The following is a 17,924-nucleotide window of genomic DNA, read 5'->3' as shown; positions in this document are numbered from 1 at the left end:
AAATTTTTCCTGGGCAATCTAATGTTAGAGCTGTTGATATGTTAATATTAGGCACTTCATCTTTGCCTTTCTTTTTGCTTTATTCATTAGAGATTTAGAGTCTTTCATAATCCTCATGTTGATCTTTACATATTTACTTTTGTAATGCATTTAGTTTGTACAACATAATAGCCATATTTTTGTATGGTCCAAATAGATCATAAGTAATTAAAAAATATATATGGTATGATAATATGTTCCCTCATGAGCCTGGTGAAACACTGTTTTTTACTTAGTATTGAAAATAGGGTTTTTTTTTTTTACTAATCTGCTTAAAGTCACAGGCACGTAAATACTGTGGGGTAGATGAGAATGAAAATCTCTAACTTGCATGATGCCAGACTTTTTTCATTTTTAGGAATCTGTACGAAAAGCAGCAGAACTAGCTCTGAAAACTCTAAGCAAGGTGAAGACTCTTATTTTACTTTGGGGGTGAAGTGGGGCATATTTCTGTGTGCCATAACTAAAAAGGCTTGTTTTTTTGGTCATATAAAATGACATTTAGTTACAGTGTAATTGGCCCCCTGGTCTTACAATGAATGAGAAATTGGTGGGGGATAGTATTACACTGATATTTTTAATAATGTATATATATCTTTTTAATGGTGAGCTTATCTGCGCCTTTAGATAAAGTTTGCCTTCTCTTATGTATTCCTAAGGAACACATTACTCATTTAGATCAAACAGCATCTGTCTTTTCTGTTACTATTGCTATGTTTATGTGTTAATATGCCTGTGAAATCGGCAAGCTTTTTTAAAACTCATTTCCCACTTGGACTTGGTTTTGTGATCTGTGAGGGACTTCTACATTCTAATTGTATAAATCTTGCCATAGGTCACATTGTTAGTAAGTAGTAATCCAGCTTTTAACCCAAGTGTTTCTCATACTAGATTTGTTTTTGACCACTGTATTTTGCTGCTGCCCAAAGTTATGATGATGATAAATCTTTTTATACATTTTCTCATTTCGTCTTTAACTGTTTCCTATGTCACAGATTAGAAGACCAAAACTTAAAAAGTAAAAAATGTATTACCAAAATTTCTGTTTAGTTATTGGCAGACAGAACTCAATCCCAGATCTCATTCTTCTGTTTCTCTCTGTAGTGTCATATTTTAATTTTTTTCTATGAATATGAGAAATAGGAATTCTTTTGTCAGGTAAATTCTTTATTGGATGAGAGATTGGTTCACTAATTTCTATGCTCTTTGTATGTGAGGTTTGTGTGAAAATGTGTGACCCTGCCAAAGGTGCAGCTGGCCAGCGAACCATTGCCGTCCTTCTGCCTTGCCTTTTGGACAAAGGAATGATGAGTCCTGTAACAGAAGTTCGAGCCCTCAGGTGTGAATCAGCTGATAAATGAATGTGTTGAATTTACTTAGTCCCTAGCCATGTGGTGGGAATTAGATTTCTTTGAATGTTAGATTCTTGAAAGTATGGAAAGTGAGTTGAGGGGACTCCATGGAGGCAGCCCAAGACCAATTGTTGAAAGTTGAGAGTCAGAGCATTTTCACAGAAACATCCTCATGGGACTTATTATTGACAGCCTTATTTTGACCAACGTTCTGCCACCACCTTGAGTAAATGTGTTAATTTTACTGTCATCAACCTCTTTGGGTCCCAGTCAGGCATGTTCCTGTTACTCCACAGGCCCAAGGTTGTTGGTTATGCTACTTCATAATATTTCAGAATAATTCAGTGCAGGGGAAAAAGTATGCCCATGTATGGAGGAGGTATAGATGAGAACACAGTTGGCCAGAGGTTGCCGATTGTTTAGCTGGGTGAAGAATACCCAGAATTTTATTTCTGAGTATCTTTACTTTCATATATGCCAGAAAATTTCTAGTGGAAAAAAAAACAGTGCTAATACCAGGCTCTGTAACCAAAGGATCATATTCCCGAATGGGATAAATAGGAGACCATCCCCATGATTAAATTTGTAGTGCTTCATGCTTACATTACGAAGATTCAGGAGTTGTGTTCTGTGTGTCTGTAGCATTAACACGCTTGTGAAGATCAGCAAAAGTGCAGGAGCCATGCTGAAACCACATGCACCAAAACTCATCCCAGCTCTTCTGGAATCCTTAAGTGTATTGGAACCCCAAGTTCTCAATTATTTGAGCCTCCGGGCAACAGACCAAGAAAAGGTGAGTTGGAAGCACAGGCTTATTGGTAAATACTGTGGAGGAAGAACCCTGTTAAGGTACTGAGGCGCTTCTGGAAGATCCTTCATTGGCCTTAGGCAAGCCCATGATTCCAGCTCACGTGTGTCACACACACAGGATGTTTTTTTGTGGGCGGGGAGGAAGAAGAGTTTCATATTACTCTGTGAATTGTATGAAAGTAACATTTCTACCCAAAAATGCATTGACGTTTATTTAACATAGTTTTTTGATACATGTTTGTTTGTTTGTTTTTTTGAAGTGTGGGTCTATACTTTCAGAATCTTTTTATGGACAACTTATCTTCTGCAAGTAAAAAGGATTTGTCTCTAGACTTTGGCATGGCCCACATCATTTATTGTGAGAAATCAATAGAGCAGAAAGTTATCTCCTAGGAATCCACCTCCCCTGTTTTCTGAGGAGTGCCTATTGTTAACAGTTCCCTGCGTGTTTTCAAATTCTTTCGTAGTTCGAGGCTGCAAAGCTTAGCAAACATACTAATTTAAAAGTAGAATCGCACTGTGATTGTTCCGTGACTTACTTTTTGTTGTTAGCAATGTATCATACCTGTATATAGATCTGCCTCATTCTTTTCAGTGCATGAAGATTAGTCCTACAATAGGTGGTTTTGATTTTTGTGGGAGATTTTGACTTTAAAAGTTATGAATGTTCCGTGTTCTTCACACCTTTGCCAACATTGAATAACATTAATCTGATAAGCAAGAATCTTTTTGTTGTGGTTTACACTTACCATTACTGTTTCCAGTGTCTTTTCACACTGTTTTAGCCATTTCTATTCTGTAAATTGTGTTTTTCTATTTGATGCCTATTTTTGCACTTGACTTATTTATGTTTTTATGTTTATTTTTATTAGTATCATCAAGTCCATGAATATATATTGCTATTTTTTCCCTCAGTTCACTATTTAACTTTTAAATTTGCGTAAATTCTGATAACTTGTTTTCTTTCCCATTTGCCTCTGCTATTGCTGTTTTCTTCTACATTCATCATTCTTCCCTTTTTTTTTTTTTTTTTTTTTTTTTTTTTGTAGCAGAAGACATTTCCCTTCCTGGCTTCTTATAACATGTTTTCTAGGTGCTGACAATTAGGAAACATAAATTCTAGTCCAGACTTTGCAACCATAGGCAAACCACTTCTGTATGCCATACGATTTTTCTTAGGATGTCTGAGTTGTGTTAACTTTTTCTTTAGGGTAGTTGTTAAACTTAAATATCATTGTAGATATGAAGGCCTTTTACAGAATTGAAGCGGTAAATGTATACTTTTTTCTTATTGCTTAGAAAACCTTAGAAATTTATTTAGTCTATTCCTGCATCTAGTGGGTGGAGAGTCTGAGACTTACAAAGGGTGGAATACTTGTTAATTTATAACTGCAGTCAATTTCTCAGTATCATCTGAATTTGTAACCTGTGGTGAGATGCTCCCTGTACAGGTAAATGGTTGAGTCATGGTCAAAAGAAATTAGAGTCAGACTTATGTGTGACTCTGTTATTTTGTATATTATAAGAAGATTCATTTTTGAAATGAATCCCTATTAGGGGAGTGTCCTTGGGGTCCTTAAATTGCTCAGTGACTTGAATTTGTGTTCTTTAGGCTGCAATGGATAGTGCTCGACTCAGCGCTGCCAAATCCTCTCCCATGATGGAAACGATCAACATGGTCAGTACCTACATGTAATATGTTGTTTTTCACCTTAGGATGTGATTGTTCAAACTCCACAGGCTACAAATACTAAAATCCATTAGTCCGGATTGGTGTTGCACAGGATAACAACATAAATGATCTCTCTTTTAATATGTTTCTTTTGACCTATCTTTCTTTTGGCCTGCCTGTTTAGAAAGGTTCAGATTTCACCTCTGCTTGAGTGTTATCTTTGGGAGGAACTGGGAAGGTTTCAGTGAAGTGGGTACCATAGATTGGTGAAGAAAATTGTTGTTTTAAAATTGCTGTTTAAGTTATGGGAGGGGATTTGTAGAAAGTTGCTTGGCTCTGAGGTTCTAAGTTCCAAAGTTGTGGAGTTTGGTTTAGAAATTACTAAACTCATTAAAACTGACTGCCATGCTTAGCCAGTAGTGGTTAATTGAGAGCTTGTTAGTTACTGGCAACTCTTCTCCTAAGCAAATCATAAGGCTGGGCAAAAGAAATCGGTAATTTAGGTGCCTACTGGGAGACTATTACCAAAATTTGGTCTGTGGACCTTGTATCTTAATTGGGTTATTGGGAGAAATAGAAAGCTTAAGGAAATAGTGAACACCTGCAGATACGTTCATTAATAATAGGATTTATATCACTGCATTATGCAATATGGTCAGTTTTGTTAAGAAGTTGACAATAATTGCTTTTCTTTTGTTTTGAATGTTGAACACTGATGAATACTTTTTTGTGTGTGTAATACATGGTGGTTTTAACATTTTTCAATTGAATGTGAAATCTAGTGGGTACATATTTAACAGTTTTTAATTGGAGATGGGGTACAAGTATTTGTTAAGGTTAACTTTATATTTATGTTCTCTTGTTTCAAAAGTGCCTGCAATATCTTGATGTGTCGGTGCTGGGTGAGCTAGTTCCTAGATTATGTGAGCTGATCAGAAGTGGTGTGGGTCTTGGAACTAAGGTAAGTAAGTATATTTTTCAAATGAGGAATTTGCAACTTCATTGGTTTTGCCCACGAAAATAGAATAGCCATCATGTTTGAAGTTCTTATTTTTCTGTAAAACCTAATATTATTTTATAGTCACTTTTGTTATCATGACTGTACTCATAACTTAAAACATGTAACTGATTCAGAAAATAAAACATGGGACTTAGTGAATATTGTCTTACTTTATTAATGCAGTTCTCTCTCTCCACTGGTTGCCCTGCACATGCTGGCTCTCTCTTGGTTCATTATTGGTTATTGGTGGGGCTGTTCACGCCTCATCAACCCCCAGGTGTGTTTTTTAGGGAATGATTAGCTCCCCACCCCACTCTTTAAAACAGACACCTCAATTTTTTTTTTGTCTTGAAATAATTAATGCTTACCTTTAAAGATTTTAGTAGAAATCCCCTACTTTTAGGCGAACACTAAAAATTGTCTGTAATTTAACACCTAGCGATAATTGATGGTAATGTTTCCAAGTGTTTCTTCCTGGACTCTTCTATACATTTGCCCTCTATGGTCTCTCCTTTAACGACCATGTAGTAGTTTATTGCGTAGATAATCCATCCAGTAACATCAAGTTTGTTTTCAGCTTTAAACAAAGCATGAAATGAGTGTCTTTTGACATATATAAGGCTATTTCCTTTATTAAATTTTTAGAACTGGCGATGTTAGAACAAAGGTGGATACGATGACTTATGGTGCCTTCCTGAAAAATTGTATCAATTTTCTTTTTTACTTGTAGTGTAGCAGAGTATGCATCTTCCATGCTGAAGGTCTTGAGAAAAATCTTGGCATTTTAATTTGATAGGAGAGTGTTCCTCTTTATAATTGAATCCTAGAGAGTCTGTTCAGCTTCATGGTTTGATAGACAAAGCATTGTGACCATCACATTTAGACCTTTGCTTTTGTAACCTTGTAGGGAGGCTGTGCCAGCGTCATTGTGTCATTAACTACTCAGTGTCCCCAGGACCTTACACCTTACTCAGGTGAGTTTGTCAGAACCATGCTGGTGATATTTTTGTGTCCTCAAACCTTGTGTGACAAAGTTTTAAAAGGAAAAATAATTATCTTTTAGACACACTTGTAATACTATATGCTTTTTTCCTTTTCTTCCCTTTTTATTTGCAAGAGGCACAGTGATTATCAGGTTTAGCAAGTTTTCCGTTTTTTGTGTTTGATGTACAGTGGTACATGGAGGTGAAATTATCTGCCATGTAGATTTGCTTGCTGTTTATTGCTAGTTTTTTGCATGAGCATTTTTCTCTACTGTATTGGCTTCTACATGGGTTTAATGAATTTTATGTAGCTAGTTCTCATTTTTGCAACTTCCCCTACAATAGTCTAGACACAAATTATTTTTAATTTTATGTCTATCAAAGGGAAGCAAGTGGATAGTATAAATGTAACATAAAAGGGATCTAGACTTTCATGGAGTAAGTAAGATGTTAATTACAGAGTTAAGTTTGTTTTCATCCTCGGAATAGAGCAGGACATTTGGTCAACCAGGTATCAGATTTTTCTTCCATATTCCTGACAGGTAAACTTATGAGTGCTTTGCTTAGTGGCCTGACAGATCGGAACAGTGTAATTCAGAAATCCTGTGCATTTGCCATGGGCCATTTAGTTCGGGTGAGTTGAATTTCTAATGTAGCTAAGTAATTACACTGTAATAATTACAATGAAATGATGATGCTTGTTTTTTTTTTTAGACCTCACGGGATAGCAGCACTGAAAAACTCCTGCAGAAGCTCAATGGCTGGTATATGGAGAAAGAAGGTATCCTCTCTCCTCTATTTCATATTATCTTTAATTTAGAAGTTATAATTTAACAAAAAATTCAAATCTTATCCTCTGTGATTTTATGTAGTTTGCTAGAAACATTTCTAATTATCTATTTATCTGTTTTCTGTGGTGCAAATTGAGCATTCGTCTGTTTAGATCATCTCTAAAGATTATGCTTCTCTTTGCTACTGTTTAGAACCCATCTACAAGACCTCTTGTGCTTTGACTGTTCATGCTATTGGACGGTACAGCCCTGATGTGTTGAAGAACCATGCCAAGGAAGTTCTGCCTTTGGCGTTTCTAGGCATGCATGAAATTGCTGATGAGGAGAAATCTGAAAAAGAAGAATGTAACTTATGGACTGAAGTATGGCAGGAAAATGTCCCTGGTTAGTAAATAATGCCTGTGAGTCAAGTCTGTTGTTTAATCACATCTGGATGTTTTATTCATACTCTTTATTCAGAAACTCCTGTAGTTACTTTCCAAGGACCTTAACATGTATCCCATTTGGTTTGCAGCCTATCCAAACAACTGGGTTGTCAAGGTTGGCGCTCAGAACTTTTCACTCATGGCTGCGTGTGTGAGCAATACTTTTGCTCTGTCCAAGCAAAGGAAAGCTTTACTTATCTTAGATGAGAGTAAAACAGTGATTCTGTGTCACCTTCGAGTATTATTTTAGAGTAGTATGTCTTAGCAGTGTTTTTCACCTTGATACATATTAATGGATGGTGACATTTTCATAACATCCTTTCGTGGACATACCCAAGTTCATAGAGCCCTTCTGTTGCAAAGATAAGTTGCCATACCTCACCCTTCCTCTCTTTGAGAGAGTGGTGTGATAATACCATTGAGAATCATTGCTTTAGCCTAATGGTCTCTAACTTAGGGGGAAAAGTCAGTTTAATTTATTTTGTCATTTAAACATTATTTAATTTTGCTTTTCATCATATAGGTTCCTTTGGTGGCATTCGATTGTACCTGCAGGAGTTGATTACCATTACCCAGAAGGCTTTACAGTCTCAGTCCTGGAAAATGAAAGCCCAGGGTGCAATTGCCATGGCATCGATTGCAAAACAAACCAGCTCCCTAGTACCTCCATATCTGGGAATGATACTGACTGCATTACTGCAAGGCCTAGCAGGAAGAACATGGGCAGGAAAGGTAAAGGAACCATGCATGCCCAGTTGAATTTAAGGTATCCTTTAAAGGATTATGACTTCATTTTTCCTTTTCTAGAAAAATAACCTGGCTTTGTGGAACTTCATTCTGATGAATTGTTTTTGTGAGCCAGATTTCATAGCCAATGGGGAAATTTGGGTAACTTTGCCTGATAAAGTATATGTCATCAAAATAACCCACGTGTCCTTGAATATGTGTGGTGATGCTGAGGATTGATTTTATTTATCATGCCCAGCTTTCCAAGCTAAGTCTTAAACTTAAGAGTTCACCATTTTGTACCAGTTGACCAATGGATGATCAGAATCAGGTGTATGTGAAATTGAGTAGCAAGGCAAGCTACATCTAATCCTAGAGCTGAGAATACCAATCTCCGGGACATACGAATTCATACAAGTCATTTTTATATGAGGGCAATAGTATGGTACTTAACAGTGAGCACTCAGTGAGAACATGAGATTGTGGCAACATACAAGGATCTATCTGGTTTTGTAAAAGTCTATAGTAAGTTGGTAGTAAAAGCCAGTACTGTAGAAGTACTGAACTTAGGAGGAAGACTCAGTCAGATGACGTGGGTGCACATCTACCTGAGTGACCTTGGGCAAGTCAGTTCTCTAGCTCTTTATAGAAATGAATATAGTTGTCCTGTCTCTGGTTTGGAGTAGAACTATTTTGAAGTGCTTGTTAAACAGTTAAGTGCATTAAAGAGAAGATGGGATTGGTTAATTTTTGAAGTCGTAATTATTAAATATTTCTGAGGTAACTGTAGTCATTGCAGGAGAATATTCCAGAGACACATGTGCTTAATGGTATTTCTTCATGTTTCATCCCATCAGGAGGAGCTCTTGAAAGCCATTGCCTGTGTGGTGACAGCTTGCAGGTAATGTTCTTTCAGTGAAGATTCTATTTCTTAAACTGAACCTGAAAGCTCAGCCTTCATTAATTGTTCTGATGCTTTTGTGTGGATCCTGTAGTGCAGAGCTGGAAAAGCCTGTGCCCAATCAACCCAGCATAGATGAGATTCTCCAAGCTGTTCTGAAGGAGTGTTGCAAAGAGAACCTCAAGTACAAGATTGTAGCTATCAGCTGTGCGGCAGATGTCTTGAAGGCCACCAAAGAAGACAGATTTCAGGAGTTTTCTGACATTGTCATACCTCTCATCAAGAAGGTAATGACCATCTCTATCCTCTCAGGTCTGGTTTATGCTTTAGAAAACTTTAAAAAAAAAAAGAAAAAGAAGAAAAGATTTTCCTGTGTCCTGTTTGCTTGTTTTATTAGAATAAGTGTAATAAGTGTATTTATTAGAATAAGTGTAACTGCAAATAGCAGAAAACACCAAAGTGCCGCAGCTTCAAACACAAGAGAAGTTTGTTTCTCACATAATAGTTTAGGAATTCTGGCTCTTTACAGCTGCCAGCTCTGCTGTCCCTGGGATGTAGCCATTGTCTTCGTGGTCCACAGTGTAGCTGCATTGCAGACAGGAGGTGGCAGAGAAGATGAAGAGAGGATGAAGGATCCAAGTGGACTTGACAGTTTTCTCTTAAGGACAGTTTCTGGAAACTTCTCCACAGCACTTGCACTTCTTGCCCGTTGGCTTAGCCACATAGCCACACTGGCTGCAGATGAAGCTAGGAAAGGTTGTCTTCATTCCAGGCTCCTATTTGCCCGCTGTGGCAGAAGGGCAGAGTGGATGGTGGAGTGAATGAACTCTGTCTGTCATAGTCACACTAAACTTAACCCTGTGAGCACGAACAGAAGCCACCCCAGTCATTTCTAGAGTGAAGACGGAACGCACTGTGTCACTGTTGACTGCCTTTGCCATATATTCGGGGACTTTGGTGTTTGATTTTATTTGGAAAATGAAATATTTGTTTTTAAAGGTTGAGTACTGAGTCAAAGAAAAAAAGGTATCATTTACCTGTTTATTTGTGAAAGATGAAATATTTTGAATAATGTTATTTCTTATGTTCCTGCTAATTTGCAGTTGTTTTCTTTTAATAAAACAATGTTGAACGTGTAATTTCTGTTACATGCAATACAGTGTGTGGCTTTGGGAGGCTTGCATTTTAATTTGATTACATCACTAGCTAACTGGCCAAGTCACTTTTTGGCCTCTGTTTCACTCATATATTAAGGAAGAATTTGGATTTAGATTTTTACTGATGAGTTCTTCCTCTTTAATTTCATGATTATAGTGCAAGTCTTTGTTATGTTGAGTTCAAAACACTATATATACATTATTTTTTCTTACTTTGCTCACAGATTTCTTAAAGGATTTACTAAAGAGGTATAGTGTTCTTGTTACAAATTGCAAAAATCATTTAGCATTTAATTTAGCATTTTAGCAGAGAATTTAGCTTTTAATTCTTGGTTACCATATCATACTCTGGTACCTTCAGTGTATACCTGCAACTTTGAAAATTTTTTTTTTTTACTTTTTGCCGTCCTTTCTATGACATGTCCTAGAACTCACCTGAAAGCATTGGAGTCCGGACTAACAAAAATGAGGATGAGAATGAGAAGGAAAAGGAGCTCCAGCTGGACTCCTTGCTGGGAGCATTTGAGAGTCTTGGCAAAGCCTGGCCTCGAAATGAGGAGACCCAACGTAAGTACCTGAAACTGCATTTGAAGAAGTAATCAGAGGTTCCTTAGTGAGGGCAAAGATGCTTTGCATGATAAATTATAGTTATTGTTGTCTTGTACAGCCTGATTCAGTAATAGTGAAATGTCCAATATAAATTTTATTCCTATATCAGCAGATAATCTCACTCACCATTGTATCAGTTTGCTGGGACAGCTATATCAAAGTACCACAGATTGGGTGGCTTAAACACCAGAAAGGAATTTTCTCATAATTCTGGAGACTAGATGTCTTGAGATCATGGTGTTGACAGAGTTATCATCTTCTGAGATGTCTCTCCTTGACTTGTAAATAGCCACCCATGTCTGTGTTCTAATATCCTTTTTTTAAAAGGCACCATTGATACTGGATTAGAGGTCACCCAAATTACCTCCTTAAAGACCCTGTCTCCCAGTACAGTCACATTCCATTTGGAGTGAGGACTTTAATATAGGAATTTTGAGAACACAGTTAAGCCCGTAACAACCATGATATGTTTTATATATATTGTTTGACTATAAAAAAGAATGCTGTTACCTTTCTTTATGATGCTCTATTTTGAGGAATCCACAGAATTTATTGGTGGGGTATTCTTGAAATTTGTGAAGAGTATTATTGATTGTGATTGGTTATGTCTTAAATCAGACTTAATGAGCCTTGCTAACCTTTGTGTGGACTTTAAAAAGTATATTTACTATGTATAGAAAGAATTTTCCAAGACATACTATAAATTTTGTGTTCTTTTTTCTTGGAGTGAAGTGGAAGTCCTCATGTTTGACATCATCAGGACTACTAGCTTTTGCTTGAAAGGTCTTGGAGAATTTGACTGTTCCACATTGGTTTCTCCTGTACGTCTTACTGAAAATGTATCATCTACAGTGTCGGCTTGGTCTCTTGAAAGCAAAGGAAGAATTTACAGTCTTTCTCAAAGCAATTCAAGTGTAGAATTCTTGTAGATCTTTAGCCGACTTCATTTGTTTTGACTGTCCTAAATTGTACAGCATTTAAAAAATGGCTTCTTTGTTATGTTTTATATTCCTGTTTCATTAGTTAGCATACTGTTAATTACATAATTGTAATAACAAGTCCAGTTGGCCTAACAGGTTTGGGGTAAAACACTGTTGACTCTTGGTAAGCCAACAACTTGTAAGAAGCCTGTGACTGTCTAGAGAGGAACTCCTGACCTCCAGAGTTCTCCTTTTTTTGGCCGTCATTCAGGGTGTTTTTTAGGGAAGCAGGAATGTGGTTAAAATGTTGTGTCAGTTCCTTGGAGAAAGATATTGCCTTGGAAGTGATCATTTATGAACATTTATATTGGGACCTTAAGTTGGGGCTGGGTGGGATGGGAGGTGGGAGTGGTTTTTATTGGGGAAATTTGTTTAGGGATTTTTGGGGGAAATTTTGGTCTTTAATTAAAGGCATTTATTATTTTATTTTTTCCCTCTCTTCCTTCCTCTCCCTAACCCTCCTTCCCTGTCCCTCTACCCCTCTCTGTTCTTGGCTACCCGTGTCTACCCCTCACTTACTTTGTGTCTTGCTCCTTCCCATTCTCTGTCCTACTTTGTCCGATTCTGTTGCTTTTCCTCCCCACTCCAGGTTGTTATCGCCAGGAGCTGTGCAAACTGATGTGTGAACGGCTAAAACTCAGCACATGGAAAGTGCAGCTAGGAGTCCTGCAGTCAATGAATGCCTTTTTTCGGGGGTAATTTGCTTTATGATTCAGTCATTTATTTTACATATTATCAGTGGAAGTCTTGTAAAATTTAAAACTCACAACTGACATCATGAAAAGATATATGGAATAGAAATTGTTTCTGCCAGAAAGTTTCGGAATTTTTTTAGTAACATTTGTATCTTGCTTTCTGGTTTGTACAGACTAATGCTTTTAGAAGAAGAGCATGCAGATCCTGAGGCTTTGACTGAAATTCTCCTTGAAACTTGTAAAGCAATCACGTATTCTTTAGGTGAGCCTATTAAACTGACATTGATAAGGAGTCCTGGTTTTAAAAACTCAAGGATCTAAGCTTCAAATAATATTCCCTACCTTGTGCTAGGAATTAAATTTATGGAGCAACTATTGAACAGTTTTATTTAGTATATTCAATATGTTCCCCTAAGCTTTAATATTTTAACCTGGAACTTTGATTTAGGATTTTAGGCCTAGATTAGGAAAACCTTGTAACAGGTATTTTTAAAAACTTTCATTTGGAAATAATTTCAAACTACACAAAAGTTGTAGTAACAGTACATATTGTGTCTGTGTATTCTTTACTCAGAGACATCTATTAACACTTCTCCATTTGGTTTATCGTGCGCACTTCTGTGTGCATAGTTTTTTCCTGCTCCATTTGAACGGGTGTTGCTTACCTCATCCTCCTTTACTTCCAAGTTCTTCAGTTAGTATTCTTTTATGTAACCACTGTACCATCATCAGCTTTGGTGGTATTACATTGTTAACCTTGTATTTTAATCAAATTTTTACCATTCATATTCTACATTTTCAGTTGACTCAGTAATGTTCTTTACAAAAATTACCCCTACCTCTCCATTAGGAAATTCAGTCCAGGATCACTTACTGAATTTAATTTTCCTATTTTCTTAGTTGCTTGTAGCCTGGAACATTTTCTCGGTCTTTGTCTTGTAGAACATTTAAAATTTTGAAGAAAAGACAACATTACCACCTTCCCCTTAAAATTAGAATGTGTCAGAATGTTTCTCATTTGATGTTTGTCTGATGTCTCCTTGTGATTAGATCCAGGTTATGAGTTCCCAGTTGGCATACACCATAAGTGATGTTGTGTCCTCTCACATCAAGAGGCACACAGTGTCCATCTGCCTTCACTGGCGATGTTAATTTTGCTTACCTGGTCAAGGTATTACTCAATTTTTTCTGCTGTACAGTTACTATTTTTCCCTTCTGTGTCTAATAAGCAGCCATGGTAACACGCTTAAAGACCATTCAAATAACCTGCTTCTCTTGAAAACTGCATCTAATAAGTAGTCTGGGAGAAGACACTTTAAGACATGCAAAAAATACTGCTCCTCTTCAAAATGTCTTCTCTGGACCTAGCATGCATTAATGGTTTTTCCCTGAACCAGTTTTTACTAAGATGATATTCTAACTCTGGCACTTCCTCCACATTTGCCATTTGGCAGTTGGCATCCTATCGGAAGCAGGATCCTTCCTTTGTTCCTTATGTCTTTATTTATCTATCATCAATGTGAATATATAGATTCCCCTGCTCCCCCCGCCCCATTGGTTTATAATGCATTATATTCCTTCTTTCATTTGTTGCTCAGATTGACTGAGATTTGACTAGGGAAGCCCCTTCAAGCTGCCTTCCGTGTCCTCTTGGCAGGTCTCTGTCATCCTTTTAAGCACGTCCTTGTAGTATCACAGGATGTTAAAGCTCATCATTACCCCTTGCCTTGGACTTGGTTATTAATTTTTTATGCACAAAATTCTACCGTGAACTAGAAATTAGAGTAGATACCAAGGAAGCATATTTCTGTCACAATTCATGGAGGTAGCGTGCCTTTGGATAAAGAACTGGCAGCCAAGAGGTGTGTCTGTGCAGGGTCTCAGCTATCTCTGAGTTGATGTAAACCCTGGGTTGTGTAATGTTCTTTGGTAAAATGAGGAGAGTCATGTAAACCTTAAGTCCTTTCTTAGGTGTCATATGAAGATGACTGTTTGGATAGTGTGTTTTGGTTTTCACCTTTAAAGTACTCTTTAAAGTTTTTCAAGTATCATATAAGATAACCTTTTAACCTTACTTAAAAACAGGTGTATCTTTCCCTGAATTTATAATTTCTGAACATTGTTCTTTCAGTAACACTAATTTAGTCTTAAGAGTTTCTATCTGTAAAGATCATAAGACAAGTAATGTGAACTATATTATTTTTCTCCTTAGAAAATAAGACCTACTCATCTGTGAGAACAGAAGCTTTATCTGTGATAGAATTACTGCTTAAAAAACTTGAAGGTGAGTTTTTGAGAATTCTGGTCAGAGGAAAAGCCAAGACTCTTTGTAATGTATGTTTTAGGAGTGTTTTGGTTTCATTTTTGCTTTTAATAATCATACAATCTAGAATACAGATCGACAGAGGTATATGCAAGTGGAATGTACAAAGCTAAATTCTTTAAATTTTACCAAGTGTTTAAATTTGGTACTCTTATTTTATATACGTTTAACGTATTATGAAGCTCTAGTTATCTCACAGTACTACAGTTTTGTTTCCATTGTAGATCCTGATTTAATCTTCATTAATTATAGATTGTGGTCAACAGTGGCAAAGTAGAGTTCATTGTATACATCTAAGTAAACAGACCGACACACTGAAAAGTGGAGTTGGAAAAACGTTTTGACAATTACTCATCAAATTTGATGGCGATTTTCTTTTTCTTTTTTTTTTTTGATGGCGATTTTCTTAATCTTATTTTTTACCCTCCCCACCCCAGCTTGCTTTCTTTAAACCGTCTTAGCCACAAGCAGATTTCTTCTAATGTGTCTGTTGTATGAATGGAAAACTGCTGGCATTTTCTCTATGAGTGTGTCTATTACCAATTTCAAAAGAAGCCGTCTTTATTCTTTTTCTTTAACTCTGTGGATTAACATTGGGGAAGGTAGTGAAGATGGGGAAATGAATCTAGTTTTCTTTTGACTTTTAGTTATTTGCTCCTTCTGCTTCGCTGTATCTTTGCTTTAGCAATAAAATCACCTCTCCTAGAGTCCATAAAACAGGCCTTTTGGACCTGCTAGCACTACACTTCTTATAATCCCTTTTTTTCCTTGTTAAATAAAAGAGCTAGGCACTTAGTTATATCACTGAATTTTCGGTTTGCCAGAAAATGAGGCTAAAAGGTGAAATAATAACTTGTTTGAAATAGCTTTAGAGTTACAGAACCTCATAAACATTTAGGCTCTGCTTGTATTTTTTGAGTTTCCAAAATTTTCCATATATATATTCTCTGATGTTTTTACAATTATGAAATTTGTTCATCATATTTTTATTGAGCGTATCTTATTATAAAGAAGCTTTTAGTTATTGAAATGACTTTTTGTTACCCGTGTTTTGCTGTGATACTTCTCACTTCTCTTTTTGCTTCAGTATCTCTCATTTCCCCTTGTCCCACCAGTACTGGAGTAAGGGGATGAAATTCCCTGATATGCTTCTAGGGTTTTGTCACCAATCAGGTTTTGAGACAACTATGAACGTGCGATCATTATCGACTGTCCTGTTATCAAGGGGTTGCTTTGCATTTATTTGGGGGATAGATTCCATGGAAGAAAAGCAGAAAGCATGATTCTAATTGTTTTTTGCTTGCTTGTTCTATAAGGACTTCCCTCCCTCCCCCTTTCTTTTCCTATTCAGAATCTAAACAGTGGGAAAGTTTGACATCTGAATGCCGAGCACTCCTAATTGAATCTTTAGCAACTATGGAGACAGACAGCAGACCTGAACTGCAGGAGAAAGCATCATTACTGAAGAAAACACTTGAAAATCTGGAATAAATTAGAAGGGGAAGAAACAAACAAGTGCCATGTTTATTGGGGTTGAAATGGTGGTATTCTTTGAAAAGAAGTGGGAAAAGTAAAGATTAATCTGTAGCATGCATCATTCCTTGGCTGAAATAAAAAAAAAAAATGCCTTAAATTTTGTTCCTTATTAGCTTTATTTTACTCGATGTTTTCAAAATAGCTGAGCTGAGTGAACTTAATGGAACTTCGAATGTTTGAGAGGTGATTGTAGATGAAACTGACACAGTTATTAAAAGAAAGAAAGCTGTTATTAAATGAATTGACAGACAAAAGTTGCAGAGCACGCTGGATAAAAATCTTACAACTGCATCCAAATTAAATAAAATTATTTCAGAAAGGGACCTGTAATCACTTCATTTAACCCCCTTATTTTGCACCTGAAGAAATAGTCTATGAGATGACACAATTTCCTTTATGAGTCTGTGCCAAAACCAAACCCCAGGTGTTTGAAGACTTGCCTGGTGATGCTTTCTTTTACAACCTGCTCCTGATCAGTGCTAACCCTGGCCGACCTGAGAAACTCCTAAGATAAGGTGCATACACTAGCCTTTACCAAACCCACCCATTACCTCAGCACCACAGGAGCTGAATATTGTCTTGTCATTAGTTTAGATAATTGACTTTTAGAAATGATTATTTAGCGTCTTCACAGGTTGAGAGGGAGAATACAGTCACATGATCATTCGGATTGTCCTTTTACAGGCAGATGAAAATAGATTAGGACAAGGGTGCTCATTCTATCTATCTTTGGTTGCATATTTAGCAAAACCCTATCCAAAAACCAAAATCACAACTGCTTTGGTTTAGACCATTTATAATCTCAAAGCTGTAAAGCCAACTTAAAATTTTCCACCCTCTTTTCCGCTATAGGAGAGAAAGGAAAGCATTTTAATTAGCCATCTGGGAATAATGTGATACCACTCAAAATAATTGCAGGGTTTCTTCCTTTCTTTCTACAGCTCACACCCCTGCCTAAGTAAGGATGCAGAGCAAGGGGGGAAAACTTGTTTAATGTAAATGTTTATGATACACCAAGAACTCCTAGCTTCTCCTGGATTCCAAGCAGAAAATGCGCTTACACTCAATACTGACCCCTTATTGACAACACCAAGATAGAAACTCCATGTTTATTAATTTTGGTGATCTCTATTGGCCAATTTCAAGCTTTTTGGACTGTGACGCATAGTTAAAAATCCTTTTTTGCGTTGTGACCCAGATGAGAGAGAGTGTGTGTGTGTGTATGTAGAAAATGTAAAATCATTAGCTGAAATAAATGTTTTGTGAAATAATGCATACTCTTACTATGTGTGATATACTTTGATTCCTTGGTTCTACTCCCCTGACCTACACACCATCCCACCCCCCACCACTCTCCACCCCCATTTTCACGTGCACCTCAGATTCACTAAAATTCCTTTCCTAACTCACAAATGAGTTGCTATTCAGTTCTTAAAAACAGTACCGTCAATAGTACCTAAACTTGGCTATATGTTCTGAGTTTTGGGGTTGCTTCTGATTGAAAAAGGGGTTTACAAGTGAAAATTTGTTACCAAAAGATTTCTTCGCTGATACAAAATATAATTGTTTCAGTAGTAGTGTGAATTTTAAGAAACCTAGGAATGGATTTCCAATTAAAATGGATTTTGCTTGGTGAAAATCAGCTTTGGGTGTTTTTCAGAAACTTAGGACTTGGTGTTTTCCACAAAGTCACCTCTGATTTTCATTTATAGGACCTAGGAAACTGTTTATAGGCAAAAATGCAGTGTAGGCCGGGTATTTTCAGAAACTAAGAATGAAAGAGCGAGAATTGTACTCTTGGCCTACATCGTGTGTTAAAACCTCATCAAATTTTGTGATTTTTCAACTTTCTGTTATTTAATATAGGGAATTTCCCATGGTGCTGAGTGTGGTGCTAAGATACTTGTGCTATTGAATTTATTTAT

At 36.7% G+C, this 17,924-nt stretch overlaps 1 protein-coding gene across 4 annotated transcripts in view; it reads left to right on the top strand.

The window, feature by feature from the left end:
• The window catches only part of ECPAS (Ecm29 proteasome adaptor and scaffold), a 92,983-nt gene extending 75,438 nt beyond the window's left edge, over nucleotides 1-17,545 (top strand). For all 4 annotated transcript variants that reach the window (XM_037494526.2, XM_037494523.2, XM_037494524.2 and 1 more), the window contains 17 exons: nucleotides 398-445; nucleotides 1,257-1,378; nucleotides 2,034-2,184; nucleotides 3,814-3,879; nucleotides 4,745-4,834; nucleotides 5,781-5,847; nucleotides 6,399-6,490; nucleotides 6,571-6,637; nucleotides 6,840-7,031; nucleotides 7,596-7,804; nucleotides 8,656-8,699; nucleotides 8,794-8,986; nucleotides 10,285-10,423; nucleotides 12,035-12,140; nucleotides 12,314-12,402; nucleotides 14,353-14,424; nucleotides 15,815-17,545. In XM_037494526.2, the coding sequence (XP_037350423.1) occupies nucleotides 398-445; nucleotides 1,257-1,378; nucleotides 2,034-2,184; nucleotides 3,814-3,879; nucleotides 4,745-4,834; nucleotides 5,781-5,847; nucleotides 6,399-6,490; nucleotides 6,571-6,637; nucleotides 6,840-7,031; nucleotides 7,596-7,804; nucleotides 8,656-8,699; nucleotides 8,794-8,986; nucleotides 10,285-10,423; nucleotides 12,035-12,140; nucleotides 12,314-12,402; nucleotides 14,353-14,424; nucleotides 15,815-15,954 (1,887 nt within the window). In that variant the 3' untranslated portion in view covers nucleotides 15,955-17,545. The remainder of the gene's footprint in view (nucleotides 1-397; nucleotides 446-1,256; nucleotides 1,379-2,033; nucleotides 2,185-3,813; nucleotides 3,880-4,744; nucleotides 4,835-5,780; nucleotides 5,848-6,398; nucleotides 6,491-6,570; nucleotides 6,638-6,839; nucleotides 7,032-7,595; nucleotides 7,805-8,655; nucleotides 8,700-8,793; nucleotides 8,987-10,284; nucleotides 10,424-12,034; nucleotides 12,141-12,313; nucleotides 12,403-14,352; nucleotides 14,425-15,814) is intronic.
• Nucleotides 17,546-17,924: the final 379 nt, after the last annotated feature.

This window comes from Talpa occidentalis, unplaced genomic scaffold (assembly GCF_014898055.3).
Source record: "Talpa occidentalis isolate TD23 unplaced genomic scaffold, MPIMG_talOcc4v2.1 talOcc4.7, whole genome shotgun sequence".
Lineage (NCBI taxonomy): Eukaryota > Metazoa > Chordata > Mammalia > Eulipotyphla > Talpidae > Talpa > Talpa occidentalis.
Note: the sequence above shows the minus strand (reverse complement) of the source record. Positions and strands in the feature narration are given on the sequence as shown.